This window comes from Chelonia mydas, chromosome 2, assembly GCF_015237465.2.
Source record: "Chelonia mydas isolate rCheMyd1 chromosome 2, rCheMyd1.pri.v2, whole genome shotgun sequence".
Classification (NCBI taxonomy): domain Eukaryota; kingdom Metazoa; phylum Chordata; order Testudines; family Cheloniidae; genus Chelonia; species Chelonia mydas.
Genome location: NC_057850.1, coordinates 226,744,936 through 226,762,739, shown reverse-complemented (window position 1 = coordinate 226,762,739; position 17,804 = coordinate 226,744,936). Strand labels below are relative to the sequence as shown.

Genomic DNA, 17,804 nt, shown 5'->3' with positions numbered 1-17,804 from the left:
AAACTCCCTATATCTGGATTGAGGAATCATCAACAAAAAGACTAAAAACTCTGGGTTTTTTCCTACTCCCCAGGAAAGAGGAGTCATGCAAATGGACTTCTCCCATCATCTGAGAGCACATGGCAGGAGGGGGATGCAAACCCCAAACAAAAGAAACTAAGGCTTTCTATGTTGCTGGGATTCTGGAGAGGTAAGGTGTTTCCTGGGTATAAGCAAGAGATCGTCTGCTGCTTAGTTTGGGTTAACCCTAAAGGACAAATAGAGCTTGCTGATTATAGATGCCTCTATTACCTATTAAAACCTAAAACTGCAACTCATTCATGTCTTTTTTGTTGTTGCTTGCTTTAACCCTGTAAATAACTATCTAGTTTCCTTTCCCTTTTAGTAAATCTTCATAAAGTTTATTATAGGATTTGCAACAAGCAGTGTCTCTTGGTGTGAGATCGAAGGAGCAATTGACTGATCCTTCACGACTAAAAGTAACCTGAACATTGCTGTGATTATTGGTCTTGAAGGCCACCTATCACAGAGATGAACTCACCTGGGTGGCAAAACAGAGTGGAGTATCCAAGGGGACTTCGTCTGTGACTCTGTTTAAGGCTTTTAATATACCTGAGGAGTTTGCACTTGATGCAGTTGGTTAGTGAAATCTAAGAACTCACAACCAATTTGGGGTTTGTGCCCTGGTTTTTTTTAATAGTCTGCCCTTAGGTTAGTACTTATGCTCTGGCACCACCACTGCGAGTATTACAGTGCCAAGAGAAGAGGTAAGGGGGGCTCCCTGAAGACATATCTCAGTACTGGGAAGCACAGGCGCCGAGTCCATGGGTGCTTCAGGGCTGGGGAACCCATGGAAAAAATGGTGGATGCTTAGTACCCACTGGCAGCCCCCCTATCAGCACCTTCCCTTCCTCTCCAGTGCCTCCCGCCTGCCGTGATCAGCTGTTCCACCCCATGCAGGAGGCACTGGGTGGTAGGGGGAGCAGCGAGGGTGGGGCGTGCTCGGGGGGGGTTGGAACGAGGCAGGAAGTGGTAGGGTGGGTGTGGGAAGAGGCAGAGTGGGGGTGGTGCCTTGGGATAAGGGGTGTAGTGGGGGCAGGGTCTGGGGCAGAGTTTGGTGGGAGCACCCACCGGGCACGTTAGAAAGTGGGTACCTATGCTGGGAAGTGTTCCAGTTCTAGGGTTGATACTGGCATAAATCTTGGTGTTGATGTCTGGACTGGTGCAACCATCTCTTGGGTCTTTTTTGCTGCTGGTGCCTTGGCGCTATTCCTTTTCAATGCTGAGGACTTCAGGGGCTTCTCTCTGAGCTTTGAGTCCTCTCTGCAGGATGGTTGCACTGACTGTTCCATGCTGTGTTTGTGCTTGGTGTGGGAGTGCCCTTCTTTGTGTGTTCCGAGGTTGGCGTGATCAGCATCAGGGATATTGGTTCTGGTCCCAATAGTCTAGGTGCCTTTTTGGCTTCTTCTCCCTGCTCAAACTGAGGTGCAGTGCCCAGTAGTTGGGGCACTTGACGAAGACAGTCTTATTGGTTCTGGGAGGGAGAGTATCTCTGCTCTTAGATCGGATGCTACGTTCATGGATTGCTCCAAGAGATGCATCTTGAGCCTCAAATCTTGGGATTTTTGATGCAGGAAGAGAATGAGTGGCAGAAGGAACACTAGTTGAGGATGTGACCCTCCCTGACACAGACCAGGCATCTGCAGTGTCCATCTATTCAGGGCATTTAGGCATCAAAAAAAGGACAGGATTTACACCCAGTGGGGTTCAAGTTCACCATAGTTAGCAGTTGGTCCAAACAGTCTCATCCCGCTTGGTTTTTTTGTTGGGGGAGGGGGAATGTCTAAAAGTCTAATAAAAGTATTTAATGCAAAGAATTAAAGATGGTTTCTTCAACAAAACAGAGATCTGAAGTTCAGGAACAGGTCAGACACAGTCCAGATTCCATCTCCCTGTCACAGGTGATAAGTAGGAACTGAGGGAGGGTCAAGACCACGCCACCCTTTATGCACAGCTCTGCCAGACGCTAGTATTCAAAACATTCTGAGCTTGTGTGCATTAGGTACATGCACACCTACAGTAGAATCCATATTGACACATATTTGAAGCACTTATGTTACATACTTATTAGTACACTAAATTCCTTAATGAAGTTGGCAACCAAACTAAATATAGGATTAAGAAAACTGATTTAAAACCAAACCCCTCAAAAAAACCACATACCCACACATCACAAGCACAATTATGTCAAATTTTTCTCTTTTATTTGATGCTTTGTTGCCGCACCCCATTACCAATTACAGCAATTACCAATTTCCTGCTCTTGAAGGAAAGAAGGCAACTCTTCCTAGAACTTCCTAGACTGGTGGGTATCACAGGGTGAAAGGAGGATAGGTAGCAAAGTTGGTGGGAGGCAGAGCTGTAGTTAGTTGTAGGGTTGGCACTAGTAGAGGGAGGTTAGATGGGTGGAGTGCTCCTCGGAGGGAGGGCTGGCAGGTATGAAGAGGTCACTGGAAAGTGGAGGCAGATAGATGGGAGTGGTGTCACTGCAGGAGAAGGAGCTGAAATATGGTTGGTGTGGAAATATGTTGGCAGGTGTCCTGCGTGGCCTGATGTCACTCAGGTTAAATGGGAGGGCTGGTGGACGTGTGTGGGGTGGGGGTTATTGCGAGTGTCCCGGAGAGGGGTGGAGGAGTAACTATGTGGGGTGAAGTGCGGGAATTTAGTAGCTAGAAGGCGGCTTCCATAGATTGCGTCACCGCAGCTCACAGCCTGACTTCTTCAGAAGCCCCTTCTCCACTCTTCCCCATTTGTCACCGGAAGTGGCGTCACTTCTCTGTCCTCCAATTAATAATGTGTCCGGGAGGTGAGGCGGGGCGCTAGTTGCCATGGTATCGGACGCTTGGCTCCTTTCTTGCGGCGCTCCCGGACCCTCTAGCGGAGACGCGGCCGGAGCCTCCGCGCCCAGCCATGAGCAGCATCTCGGCCGGGCGGAAGCTCAGCCTGTCTCCGCACATCCTAGAGCTCCTGGCGCTGCCCTGTTGCCTGGAGGAGCTGGAGGCCGACTGCCGGTAAGAGAATTCCGGGGCGGGGCTGGCACCTCGGTGGGGTGAACACGCGGAGCTGGAGGGGGAGGAGCCGAGGAGGAGCTGGGGGGGGGCAGCTGAGGGAGGCGGGGGAGCTTGAGTGGGAGGAGCCGAGGTAGAAGGGGGAGCTGGGGGGCAGCTGAGGTTGGCGGGGGAGCTGGGAGGGGAGGACCTGGGGGGCAGCTGAGGTTGGCGGGGGAGCTGGGCGGGGAGGAGCTGGGGGGCAGCTGAGGTTGGCGGGGGAGCTGGGCGGGGAGGACCTGGGGGGCAGCTGAGGTTGGCGGGGGAGCTGGGCGGGGAGGAGCTGGGGGGCAGCTGAGGTTGGCGGGGGAGCTGGGCGGGGAGGAGCTGGGGGGCAGCTGAGGTTGGCGGGGGAGCTGGGCGGGGAGGAGCTGGGGGGCAGCTGAGGTTGGCGGGGGAGCTGGGCGGGGAGGAGCTGGGGGGCAGCTGAGGGAGGCGGGGGAGTTGGGCGGGGAGGAGCTGGGGGGCAGCTGAGGGAGGCCGGGGAGCTGGGCGGGGAGGAGCTGGGGGGGGCAGCTGAGGGAGGCGGGGGAGCTTGAGTGGGAGGAGCCGAGGTAGAAGGGGGAGCTGGGGGGCAGCTGAGGGAGGCGGGGGAGTTGGGCGGGGAGGAGCTGGGGGGCAGCTGAGGTTGGCGGGGGAGCTGGGCGGGGAGGAGCTGGGGGGCAGCTGAGGTTGGCGGGGGAGCTGGGCGGGGAGGAGCTGGGGGGCAGCTGAGGTTGGCGGGGGAGCTGGGCGGGGAGGAGCTGGGGGGCAGCTGAGGTTGGCGGGGGAGCTGGGCGGGGAGGAGCTGGGGGGCAGCTGAGGTTGGCGGGGGAGCTGGGCGGGGAGGAGCTGGGGGGCAGCTGAGGTTGGCGGGGGAGCTGGGCGGGGAGGAGCTGGGGGGCAGCTGAGGTTGGCGGGGGAGCTGGGCGGGGAGGAGCTGGGGGGCAGCTGAGGGAGGCGGGGGAGCTGGGCGGGGAGGAGCTGGGGGGCAGCTGAGGGAGGCGGGGGAGCTGGGAGGGGAGGAGGTGGCAGGGCAGCTGAGGGAGGCGGGGGAGCTGGTGAGTGAGTGGAGAGGACTTGGGGACCAACGAATGCCAGGGATACAGGAGGAGAACATCTGGCTCTTCATTGTGGTGGGAACAGCATGAGCTGGTACCTTGTTTGGTGGAACTGGTGCTTTGCTGTACCTAGTCTTACTCCCTCCAACTGGGTAGAGGACGTAGGGCACCTTGACACTAGCAATATTTTTACTGTCTATGCTTAAAAAACAGTTGTGAAACTCTGAGAATTAGCATTAAAGGTTTTTTTATAACACAAGAACTGCTTGGTGGTGGTTGTTTTTTTTAATGCTCCTCTTTCCAAAGGCCTTTTTGAAGAGCCCCTTCAGGGTATGCACTAACTTGTTTCGTGGGAGTTTCAAGCCAGAGGATTGTACATCTGCTGTCGGTCGTTGTGAGAAATCCTTTCAAATTAAAAATACCAACTAGCTATTTGTAAGCAATACCAATTCACCCTCATGGACCCATTCTTCTAAAATGACAGCGGAAGATTAAATTATATTAAATCGCCCCTATGTACTGTTAATAATCCGAAAATAGCTTTTAAATCAGTCCTTGGCAGTACATGACCTTATTCTTACAACTTTGTTTCAAAATGCTTTATTTATATTTGTGTAAGATTTTAAAGATTACAAGGAGTTGTGCCTACTATTGCTTGACATCTGTTGTGCAATGTTCCTCAATGTAGCATTATTTTGGTATGACTAAAGACCTGTGTGTGAGATAAATACAATATCTTTTTTTCCTCAAAGAAAATGAACATTTTAACCCTCCACTATCCCCATCCTTATGTTATGATCCTTTTAAATGTCAAAAGATAAGTAGGATCTGACTCAGCAACAGTTAAAGAACATGTGTGATAGGAAGTGTTGCCCAGTGATTCAGTAGGAAGCTGAGTATTGTCATCTGCCTCCAGTAGTGGCTAAAATAATAGTTTGTTTTTAGGAGACAAAAATCCTATAATATGCATCCAGCCACCTGAGCAGTGGTGCACGTGGGAGTAGTGTGCATGGTACTCTTTCACCATGCTTTAGTCCTGATTCTGAACCCCATTAAGATGCTAGTGGGCATTCTGCTGATGAGTTTGGTGCAGTCTTTCAAATATAAAACTGATGTTTAACCACTAATATCCTTGTTTATATATTGACCAGGGCTAGTGACAAATCTGTTACTCTAAATTCTAGATGAGGGGATGAGTATGTCACTGAGAATCTGTTTATGTATCTAGGTTTATTGGAATTATAAGAAAAATGCCAGAAAGCAAAAAAGGGGTAATAAAATAAAATAAAATTCAATTATTCACATCATTCATTTTTGTGTCACTTTAATACTTCAAGGTTATTGTGTTCTGTGCCTGTAAACAGAATGTTTTAAGGGTCACAAAACGGTTCTCTCTGAATGCTTTCAAACCTGTTCTGAGGCTCTTTCTTTATGAATTAGGTAATTTGAACATAGCCTTTTCTCTAATCTACACTGATCATCTTAAGCACCTTTCCAATTAAGGGATAGGTAGCTAAACCTAATCAATTTAAAACTAAAAATATTGTCACATCATAAAACTGGATATCTTATACAGAGTTTTGTGGTAGACTCTTGATCATAGCTTTTGCTTTTCAGCTTCTGTCCTCTGGGATTTTCCTGACTCCTGTGGACTACTTGACTATATATAACTCTGTCTGTTTTCCATTATCTCTCATGGAAATTGTTGAAGAACAGAAGTTTCTTCAACAGTCTATCAGACAAAGGACTTGCTACATTTCTAGCTAGAGCTTACTAGTCCAAACTTGGCATTTTCTTCTAATCATAGAATTTTATTAAGATGACAATGAGTAGTCATTTTCTAAACTGTGGAAAATGAGACCCAGAAGGGTTAAGTGTCTTGTCTTGGGGAAGTCAGCGGCAAAGTCAGGATTAGAACTAGAATTCTTGACTCTCAGTCCCATGGGGAATATGAGACAGAGATATGAGTTGTCAGAGGCCAAATAATGAGTCCGGGGCAGAACTGGGATTAGCCCTAGAGTTTGTCTGTTGAACATATTAATAGTACTAGACATGACCTTGGCACGTTATGGTTGGTGGGTCAAAGTGCCTGACAAGCTGACATTTGTAATCATAGCATTGTAAAGAGGATCTCATTTGGAACACTTTCTGGAAGAATGTTTTTCTATTTCCCTTTATGAAGGAGAGAGAAAAGGTTCAATCCAAACCACTTTCTGTTAGGTATTGCGTAAACATGAGTAGACTTGGTCCTCTCCCTTAGAGTTTTAACCGACAGATTCTTTGTACTCAGGCTAGCAAATCTTCCTTCCTCAGCCCCTTAATGTCTTTAAAGTGACTTGTCCAAGACTAACCTGGATGTTCAATTTGATTGTCCCTCAAGAATATAATTAGTTTTTTCCCTAGCATAATTAGCCACATGCACTGTTCCTGAGGAGTATTTTGAGGCTCAACTGGCTAAATGGCACCAGGGGAGGGATTTAGCAAAGCAGTTGAGGCAGGCAAGTATAATCTACTTACGTCGTTCAGTGACATTTACAAGGAAATTGTTGGTTCATCCTCAGGTTGGACATAGGAATCAGTCAGTGCATCCAAGAATATTTTGAAGTGTAGGTTGGCAGGTTGCGAACAAGGCAGCAATTACATTTCACTTGGCTAAACTGTTTTTGGCTTTCTCGGGATGCTTGACAACAGAATTTGTCCTAGCCTGTTGTCCCAATAATGTTGAAACATATTTTGACATTTTCAGAACAGAATATTTAGATATTTTGTTTCAAAACAAGTTTGAGATTTTTTTAAATATTCTAAATAAGATTTAAAATGCCAGAATTGGAATAAAACATCTCAACAAAACACTTTGACCTGAAATGAATTTTTTTTTCAGAATTTTGATTTGTGGGAAATTTCAAAATTTTTGTTTTGTCCCAAAATAGAAAAATGATTTTCCCGGAAACAGAAAATCTAGTTCCCACACAACTCTAAAATTAAGTATGATCTCCTAAACTGTATGAAAAATTATTAGTGTTGTGTATAGAAGAATGGTCCTAAAATACATTCTTTCCTCTCTGCATTCTCTTCCTATAGCGTTTAAAATAACATTGTTTGTTCTGAAGTTTTTGTCTGGATATCTAATCAAAAACACTTTTCTTTATGAAACAAACATTACAAGGGAAAACAGATTGTAAGTACACTTCTTACTCCATTCTCCCAAATGATACCCAATTGTTATCTTAGATAGGTAAGTAAAACAATAAGAAGTATGTGCTTTGGAGGATCGCTACTGTTTTGAATTTCAGTTCTTAAAGTTAAATTGCCTTAACTGACTACTTAATTTAGTAATCTTTCTTAAATGGAAAAAAACTTTGATTTTTTTGTAGGCCTTCCATTTCAGATGACTTAAAAGTAGGCTATTTTATCACAGATCATGCCACTCAAACAGATATCAAAGAAATAGTAGAACTAAAGGAGCTGACTACTACTACACAAGCCCTAGTACAGGTAAGAGAGCTTCTTGGATATGTCTCAGGATATTCTTCACCATGTTGTAGGACAGATCTTCTGTCAAAGTCATCTTTACCTTTTATGTTGTTGAGGGGTGGAGGCCTAATCTAACTTTTTTTTGGTCCTGTTACGGTGGTTTCATTTAAGCTTACATAAATCTCAGTTTTCCATTAAAATATGCCAATAACTCACATTTATATTAAATAGGAATAGCTGAATAAAAGTCTAGACAGTTTGTTTACCCTTATCAGAGTACATATTATATCCATGAGAAGATTGATCAAGCATATAAAAAAGGAAAAAGTTTAAACATGGTGAGCAGAGAATGAACATAAGTGAAGACTTTTAGACTTAAATGGTAAACCTTTTATATTAACGCCCAGGACTCTAGAAGAGAAGTTTAGCATTGGAATAAATAGGCCCAGCTCCATTAATATTAGCTGTGAATTGGCTATGTATGTATATGCCAACAAGTAGCTTGTGTAATACCCTTACTTTAAAAAGATTATGTATAAAACAATTATGTGACGAATTAAATAGGAATGTAATATTCAAATCAACTGGGTAGCGAAAGGTTGGTTGTAACTAAAGTCTTCTTTCACTTTGCTGCTCTGATTTTGGTAGAAGCACTGAGAGGCTTAAAAATAAAAAATTTGGATAAAAACGTTTACTATTGGATTAAAACAAGCCCGTCTCTAACAAATTCATGTCTAACAAACCCATATTACAAAATAGTATGAGATATCACTATTTATTTTTTACATTTTTCATTCCTTTAAAATGCTACAAATGGAAAACTGAGGGAAGGAGATACTTTATAATTAAGGCTGCGAGTCTGTCATGGAAGTCATGGATTCTGTGACTTTCCGGGACCTCCGTGACTTCTGCAGTGGCAGGTGCAGTTGGCCTGGGGTCCAGCCACCCTGAGGCTGCTGGGTCAGTCTCAGACCATTGTGTGCACACAACCCCCCAGCAGCAGCAGTGGGGGTCTCTGGCTGCCATGTCCTTCCTCCCCGCAAGCAGCAGCTGGGGTCCTGGGCTGTGCCCCACCGCCCGGCCCCCTAGCAGCAGACCGGGCCATGTGCTGCTGCCTCTCCCCCCTTCCCCCCCCCCAACAGCCGCGCGGGTCTCAGGCTGCCCACTGCCGCCCACCCCCCACCCAGAGCACCTGGGGCACTCCCGCCCCCAGAACACCCAAGTTTTAGTCAGGGGTATATAGTACAAGTCATAGACAGGTCATGGGCCATGAATTTTTGTTTACTGCCCATGAACTGTTTATGACTTTCACTAATAATACCCATGACTAAAACATAGCCTTATTTATAATATAGTGCATTAACCTGCTGTGATTATTGCTGCAGACTATTGCACCAAATAGCTCGGTAAGTTTTTTAAAATGATTTTATATAATTATTAAACAGTGCTTTGCTCTTATTTTGATCAAGTCTGTTCATGTTTGATTGAAATCAACAATTTCTATCTTACATGAACACTAAGGTGCATAGTATGTGAGTGTCTTTATAATACCACTGCCACAACCTTTAGTTGTAACCCTCTTATTCTCCTGATTCTTCACTGGGTTCTTCTGTCATTCAAAATGTTAAATTTTCTTATCAAGTAGTAGTGTTCTTTAGTCAGTCAACTGAATTATCACAATCATGCCTTCTTACAGTGCTTAAAATGTAAGAACATAAGAATGGCCATATTGGGTCAGATCAATGATCCATCTAGCCCATTATCCTGTCTTTTGACAGTGGCTGGTGCCAGGTGCTTCAGGGGGATGAACAGAACAGGACAATTATCAAGGAGCGTAGAAGTTCTGTTACACTGTTTTAAATACAAATGATTTGATACCTGAGTGCTCATTTTCAAAGGAGGTTCACATTAATTACTCGCTGTCATCCTTGGGCTTTTGTGACTCTCTTCTCTCTTAATTCTCCCAAATTTTGGACATTCCTTGAGAGTCTCATTTAGTGGAACTTCCTTCTTTCCTTTCCTCTCTTTCTTTCTGTTCAAGCCCCTTAGGACTCCATTCTTGGCCCCCTCTTCCTTTCACTCTGTTTGTGTGACCTCAGCTACCAGCTGGGCTTTGACTACCATCTTCATGTTAATGACTCACAAATACAACTCCCTACTCCGAATTTATCTCCTTTCATCCAAACTAAACTCTTAGCCTGTCTTTCTGACATCTCCTAGTGTGTGTCCAGCTATCGAATGAAACATAACATGGCCAAAACTGAGCTCCTGATCTTTCCTCCAGAGCCCTCTCCACTCACTCCTTTCTCTATCACATTAGACAACACCACTATATTCCCTGTTGTTCAAGCCATTAATTTATTGGCTTTTGCTTTGACTCAGGCCTTTTCCTTTGATCCATACAGTAGGGGGGCAGAAATGGGAGGGGGAGTGGGAGCTAGTGCTTCTGCAGTGGAAATATTGAAGGGGTAAAAAACATGCATGTGTGAAGGGGTCGGTGTGAGAGTGGGACCTGGAGGGGTTGAAGTGGCCACCTCAGTGCCTAGGATTGGGCTGGAGAGCAGGAAGGAACAGCTGGGACCCCCTTCCCTGCCTGGAACTCGCTGTCCACTCCCATCCCCCACAGAGTCTCGGTAGCTACTCTTAATCCCACTTCTATCCCTCTGCCCCACCATTGACAGTGAGCTTTCACCTCCACCACTCCTCCCACACACATCCAGGCCACTTCTACATCTTACAGCTTCTTCTTGCACAGTATGTATAAGATCTGACTTTTCTTCCTGCCTGTACTAACAAAATTCTTTCCCAAGCGCTGATCATTTAGCACCTTGACTACTGCAATCTTCTCCTCTCTGGCCTCTAAGTCTACAACCTCAGCCCTCTCAAGTCCATTCAAAATGCAATCACTAAGATCAACTTGGCTCATTGCTCTGACTGTATCATCCCCCAACGCCCTTTAATTCCTTTTCATTGGATCCATAATGCTAATTTCTTGTCCTTACTTTCAAAACAGTTGACAATTTAGTCTTATCCTTCCTATCCTCTAAATTCCTCCTCAAAACTCATCTCTGCCATAGGGCATGCAGAAAATTACAACCTAATATGGCTAAGCAGTGGCAAGTTTGGACCACAGCTATGAAATGGCTAAAAATGGCATACACCTTATTATATTTGTTACCCTGTCTCCCCCACCACCTATTGTGGCCTTCTCATTGTTTCATTCCCTATTATAGCTTGTCTTTTAGACTGGAAGCAATTTGAGGCAGGAGCTGTTGTTTAATATGTTGTGCCTACCTACCGCTATAGGACCCAGCCTGGCTGTGACTTTTAGGCACTATGACAAAATAAATGTTAATAATGTTGTATCTGCAGTTATACTAGTATAGGTAGGATATATGATTATCATTAGGGCCCAGATCCACAAAAAGACTTGCATTTCTCACTTAGGTGCCTAAGTCCAAAATTTAAGTGCCTCTGAGATCCTTAAAACCCCTGTTCAGCTGCTCTCTGACTCTGGAGGTGCCTAAAATTCCTGAGTGCCTAACTTTTTTTTTCTGTAAAAGTCCCAGGAGCCTACGTTTCTGCTCCAGGACATGCTCCCAGATACCTGTCATTTCTAACCCTCAGTGCTATCCTCTAACAGGTGAAGGTAGGCATTGCCCTGCCTATCTTGCCAGTAGGCGTTCTCAGAGCACGCCTAATTCCACCCAAAGCGGCAGACGTATAACTTCACTATTATGAATCTGATTCTTCCATACCATGAGGTGCTTGCAGTATTGTTGAATCCAGTCTTCACTTTTTAACATCCCACAGTAATGATCATGTGATGCAATGATCATATTCAAGATAAAGCATGTGACCGAGATTGTCAGTGGTGACATTGAGAATACAATACATAATTTGTTTTCATAACTGTTTATAATTTGTGTTTTACCCTACAGAGACAATTACAGTTTGCTTTATGTAACTAAGTTGTTTGGTTTTTGTCAGTAAGTTTTCTGATAGAGTATTTTGTAATCCTCTGTTTAGAAGGATGCCAAGGTATTTCAGTCAACAAAATTGCCACTCATCCAATGTCTTACATAAACAGAATCATTAAAGCACAAATACTTTCTGATTAGTTTATTTTGTATCAGCAGGGAAGATTATATAGAAAAAATGTCCTTTATAGTGTATATGTAATATCAGTCTTTACATTTTTAGTTCACTGACTCCATCCAGCAAGATTTTATGATCTATAAAAATGTCCTTCAAGCACAGTATGAGGAAAAAATACAAGAGCAAGCTTCAAATCTCTGTAGACAGATAAATGACAGACTGAGAGACATTGAAGCTTTTCATAAACAGGTACAGAGTAACCTATTTAAAATGTCAATTTCTCATTCATCTACCGTCCTTATTTGGGCAGATTATTGATATGCAATAGTATAAAATAAAATTAATCCACAAATATGTTGATTAATATGAATGTGAATTTCCAAAGATTTGCATTTTAAAAAGTAGTGGGTAGTTATATGGAAAACATCTACATATAAACATTTGTAAAAATGTTTACAAAAACATCTTAACCTTTAGTAACAAACATGCTAGAATAGTGAGAACTTTAAATTAAAAGGTGATAGGTCTAAGATTTAACCTACCTCTTTTCTTATGTGTTTATAAAGTCCAGGCAGTTCTTTATGTATGTATTATCTTCCAAAATAAATGCTTTAACACTCTTTTTGTTAACAAACCAAACTAATTGCCAATGTCCTAGTGCTCATGGAGAACCGTACAGTAACTGTCCAGTGAATGCTTATGAGTGGGAAGACGACAGTAAAGGAAAGGGGTTTAGTTTCAAGCTTCCAAGATATCAGTATGAACAATAAATAATAAAACATATTTTAAATTGAGAAATTTATGGAGTTCCCTTTTTAAACATTTTCAGATGTACAGTCCTTGTACATATGTACATATTTTTAAATATATTGGTTGCATTTCGAGTATTTCCTTTGGAAAGATTTAGTAGTCGTCGTTTCTTTTCAACAGCATGGAACCCATTTATATAGAAGTGTATACAGTACAATTATTTAGCCAAATGTGGAAATGAGAGATCCTTATATACCAGTGATATAAACAACAAAGGGACAGAAAAGTTTTTGGTGGCACTGCCTCATTAACTTTTTTTCCAGAACAGAGGATTTGGACAACATTTTGGTTTTTGTTCAGTGGAAAAACAATAAGAATTAATGTTTTTCTTAAAGTCCATTATAATTGTTTCAGTAACCCATTAAAAATTTGAATTGCAGAAAGAAGTCAAAATTCGACAAAGCTACCAACAGCAGCTATGTGATGCACTTGCTGTTCTCAGAGTAGATTATGAGGTGGGTTTTAACTATAATTATTTTTTCAGTATAACATTGATTTGAAGAGTGATATAACGTTATTTACAGGCTGCAGCACTGTGAGTACAAGAGCATTGTCAAAGCTGAAAAAAATAGGATATGATAGAGCTGTTTGGTGGATTTGTCATATTAAGATTAAGCATTCCAAAAACAATATATTGAATAGAAATATTAAAATATTTTTACAGTATGTTCATTTTTGCTAACTTTAAGCAACAACAATTAGATCCTCTGCTACTGAAAAGCCTGACCTTGCATCGACTTCAGGGTACACAAGTAATGCAGGATTGGGCCCAAATAGTTGGTTAGAGCTTAATCCTGCAGGCTTCTGAGGATTGAAGAAAGAGGTCTGAGAAAATCAGGGTAGCCTCTTAAAGGATGGAATCTTTGGAAAACCAACTTTAGCTTTAATTCACAAAATGAATATATCTTAATAATTGAAATTATTCACATCTTTAACATATTGCATCTTCCAATAAAGAAAGTTCAGATTCTTCCATTTTTACAGCCTATTAAATTGGAATTGTAACCACAGATCAGAAAAGAAAAATCCACTCATATGACCAGCTCTGTTCCAATGTTTTCTCTGATTATCACACTTGTATTATGTATGTGGTGCAGCAGGTAAAAGAAAAGCTTCTTAGTGCATTTTGCAGTGTAGTAGCTGTGTTGGTCCCAAAAATTACAGAGACAAGGTGAGTGAGGTAATGTCTTTTATTTTGTCCTATTACTGTAGAGGTGTAACAGGCCACTTCACATTGAACGGTTTCTTACAAATATGTGTTAACTACTTGTGCTAAACAATGTGTTCCACCTTGTATTTAATTATGATCTTCTGAGTACCTTTCCCAGACCTGAATAAGACTCTGTAAAGTTAGAAAGCTTGTCTCTTTCACCAACAGAAGTTGCTCCAATAAAAGGTATTACCTCACCCATGTTGTCTCTTTTGGTGCATTTTGTAATTCCACTCTCAAACTGTCATTGCAGACAAAGTGATGACTGACCATAAGTAACCTAAATCAGTGGTTCTTAAGCAGGGATATATGTACCTCTGGAGGTACGCAGAGATCTTCCAGGGGGTACATCAGCTCATCTAGATACTTGCCTAGTTTTACAACAGGCTACATTAAAAGCACTAGCAAAGTCAGTACAAATTAAAATTTCATACAGACAACGATTTGTTTCTACTGCTCTACATACTATATACTGAACTATAAGTACAAAAATTATATTTCCAGTTGATTTATTTTATAATTATATAGTAAAAAAGAGAAAGTAAGCAATTTTTCAGTAATAGTGTACCGTAACGTTTTTGTATTTTTATGTCTGATTTTGTAAGCAAGTAATTTTTAAGTGAGATGAAACTTGGGGGTATGCAGGACAAATCAGACTCCTGAAAGGGGTACAGTAATCTGGAAAGGTTGGGAGACATTGACCTAAATGACATTCTGCTGCCCTCTAGAGACTGTAGTTAAAGATCTGAGAGATCACACAAATTCTCATTTCACAAATTTCTAGATGTCATTTTACCAGTAAGAATAATTCTTGCCAGGAAGTTATTGAACTTTGATTTGCAGATAAAAAAAATTTTAAATATGATTTTGCATCATTACAGAAAACAATGTCAGTATTTTCACATTCTTTTTTATGATTGCTTTATTTCTGATGTGGGTAGGACACAGGACAATATTTTTAACTATAATGGTTTATTTTATATATTAGTACATATTTATGCATAAAATAGCATAGTCAGGTGCAGGTGTATACCAGCAAGTGGATAGCAGCAAGTGTACAGCATAGCACAGGGAGCATCGCAGGAAGCAGTAATGGAAAACAAGCTGGAAAAGGCAAATTTTGGGGAGATATTTAAAGGGGAGGAGGAAGAATGTATAGTTACAAGAGGATGAAGACTCTTCCAGGCATATAGAGGGACATGGAAAACTGTGCAGTTGCGAATGAAATCAAGTCATTTAGGAAGTGGAGTTTACAGAGTAGGACAGAGGAAGGTGAAGAGGAGGAAAGAAGAGCAGTCATAAAGAGAAGTGGAGATCCAGAATGCTGAGAATGAGGCTTCTGAATATGATGTGAAAGGAGACATGAACTTGGGACATGATCCAAGTGGCAGGAGAAGATGATGTTTGCATCAATGGGTTATATACCCTAAAGGGAAGCAAGGGGAGAATCAGGGATCCAGGAAGGAGGAAGCTATGTTAGTGGAATTTTTAGCAGCGGGAAAAAGATAGCTGTTGAAGAGAGAAGTGACACAATTTAGCAACAGCTAAATTGGATATTGGATATTTTAAGGTGGAGTAGAGGCAGAGACAGTTCATGTCTCTCCTGCACCATTTCTGGACAATAACATGAAGTGCCATCTGAAAAACGAAACTGCTACAGAGTCAAGTACAAAATATTTTAAGTTTCTGAAAGAGCCACAAAATCCTCCCTAATGGTGATTTCAACATGGCAGTTGTAAGCAGTTCCAACCTTTCCTTCTAGAGGTGCTTGAAAAGAGGCATCTTCTTTAAAAGTACTATATTTTTATGGATTATGAATAGAGTTTTGAAGAAAAATCTCCATTTTTAAAAAGCCTCTAGTGAAATACACTCATAGCTATTCTTTGGGAATTGTTCCTTCTGAGAGAGTGTGTCCGTAGCAATACTTAGTTTTCTGTGTGAAATCTTTCAGAGTAACAGCTGTGTTAGTCTGTATTCGCAAAAAGAAAAGGAGTACTTGTGGCACCTTAGAGACTAACCAATTTATTTGAGCATAAGCTTTCGTAGCTACAGCTCACTTCATCGGATGCATACTGTGGAAAATACAGAAGATGGTTTTTATACACACAAACCATGAAAAAATGGGCGTTTATCACTACAAAAGGTTTTCTCCCCCCACCCTACTCTCCTGCTGGTAATAGCTTATCTAAAGTGATCACTCTCCTTACAATGTGTATGATAATCAAGGTGGGCCATTTCCAGCACAAATCCAGGGTTTAACAAGAACATCTGAGGAACAGTGGGGGGGGGGGGGGGGGAGAGGAATAAACAAGGGGAAATAGGTTACTTTTTATAATAACTCAACCATTCCCAGTCTCTATTCAAGCCTAAGTTAATTGTATCCAATTTGCAAATTAATTCCAATTCAGCAGTCTCTCGTTGGAGTCTGTTTTCGAAGTTTTTTGTTGAAGGATAGTCACTTTGAGATCAGAAATCAAGTGACCAGAGAGATTGAAGTGTTCTCCAACTGGTTTTTGAATGTTATAATTCTTGACATCTGATTTGTGTCCATTTATTCTTTTACGTAGAGACTGTCCAGTTTGGCCAATGTACATGGCAGAGGGGCATTGCTGGCACATGATAGCATATATCACATTGGTGGATGTGCAGGTGAACGAGCCTTTGATAGTGTGGCTGATGTTATTAGGCCCTGTGATGGTGTCCCCTGAATAGATATGTGGGCACAGTTGGCAACGGGCTTTGTTGCAAGGATAGGTTCCTGGGTTAGTGGTTCTGTTGTGCGGTATGTAGTTGCTGGTGAATATTCGCTTCAGGTTGGGGGACTGTCTGTAGGCAAGGACTGGCCTGTCTCCCAAGATTTGTGAGAGTGTTGGGTCATCCTTCAGGATAGGTTGTAGATCCTTAATAATGCGTTGGAGGGGTTTTAGTTGGGGGCTGAAGGTGACGGCTAGTGGCATTCTGTTATTTTCTTTGTTAGGCCTGTCCCGTAGTAGGTGACTTCTGGGAACTCTTCTGGCTCTATGAATCTGTTTCTTCACTTCCGCAGGTGGGTATTTTAGTTGTAAGAATGCTTGATAGAGATCTTGTAGGTTTTTGTCTCTGTCTGAGGGGTTGGAGCAAATGTGGTTGTATCGCAGAGCTTGGCTGTAGACAATGGATCTTGTGGTGTGGTCAGGATGAAAGCTGGAGGCATGTAGGTAGGAATAGCAGTCAGAAGGTTTCCGGTATAGGGTGGTGTTTGTGACCATCGTTTATTAGCACTGTAGTGTCCAGGAGGTGGATCTCTTGTGTGGACTGGACCAGGCTGAGGTGGTTGGTGGGATGGAAATTGTTGAAATCATGGTGGAATTCCTCAAGGGCTTCTTTTCCATGGGTCCAGATGACGATGATGTCATCAATACAGCGCAAGTAGAGTAGGGGCGTTAGGGGACTAGAGCTGAGGAAGCGTTGTTCTAAGTCAGCCATAAAAATGTTGGCATACTGTGGGGCCATGCGGGTACCCGTAGCAGTGCCGCTGATTTTGAAGGTATACATTGTCCCCAAATGTAAAATAGTTATGGGTAAGGACAAAGTTCAGCCACCAGGTTAGCCGTGACTTTATCAGGGATAGTGTTATTGACGGCTTGTAGTCCATCTTTGTGTGGAATGTTGGTGTAGAGGGCTTCTACATCCATAGTGGCCAGGATGGTGTTATCAGGAAGATCACCGATGGACTGTAGTTTCCTGAGGAAGTCAGTGGTGTCTCGAAGGTAGCTGGGAGTGCTGGTAGCATAGGGCCTGAGGAGGGAGTCTACATAGCCAGACAATCCTGCTGTCAGGGAAATCTGTATTTTGAACATATTTACCTCTGTGCTTAAATATTTCTTTTAAAAAAATCCTTAATATGATGTACCACCAGTTGTGCTCTCTGAAAATATATTTCAAAGAGATGATGGCCACAAGAATCTTTGATGAAACAAAGCATGGGTCAGTTGTGTTTTAAGTGGTGGCACTGTAAGAAGATAATGCAAATCAGTATTTTTCTTCATAGATTTCCCTTTGGAATTTGATATCAAAGAGCAATTA

The 17,804-nt window shown here is 42.6% G+C and overlaps 1 protein-coding gene across 7 annotated transcripts in view; it reads left to right on the top strand.

The window, feature by feature from the left end:
* Positions 1–2,775: 2,775 nt before the first annotated feature.
* Positions 2,776–17,804, top strand: part of C2H10orf67 (chromosome 2 C10orf67 homolog) — a 125,959-nt gene continuing 110,930 nt past the window's right edge. For 3 of the 7 annotated variants that reach the window (XM_037890846.2, XM_043541327.1, XM_043541325.1), the window contains exons 1-4: positions 2,868–3,071; positions 7,522–7,642; positions 11,825–11,968; positions 12,910–12,984. In XM_037890846.2, coding sequence (XP_037746774.1) covers positions 2,971–3,071; positions 7,522–7,642; positions 11,825–11,968; positions 12,910–12,984 — 441 coding nt within the window. In that variant the 5' untranslated portion in view covers positions 2,868–2,970. Of the gene's footprint in view, positions 3,072–7,521; positions 7,643–11,824; positions 11,969–12,909; positions 12,985–17,804 lie in introns of all 7 variants that reach the window. The other 4 variants (XM_043541328.1, XM_043541329.1, XM_043541326.1 and 1 more) reach the window with 2 other exon arrangements.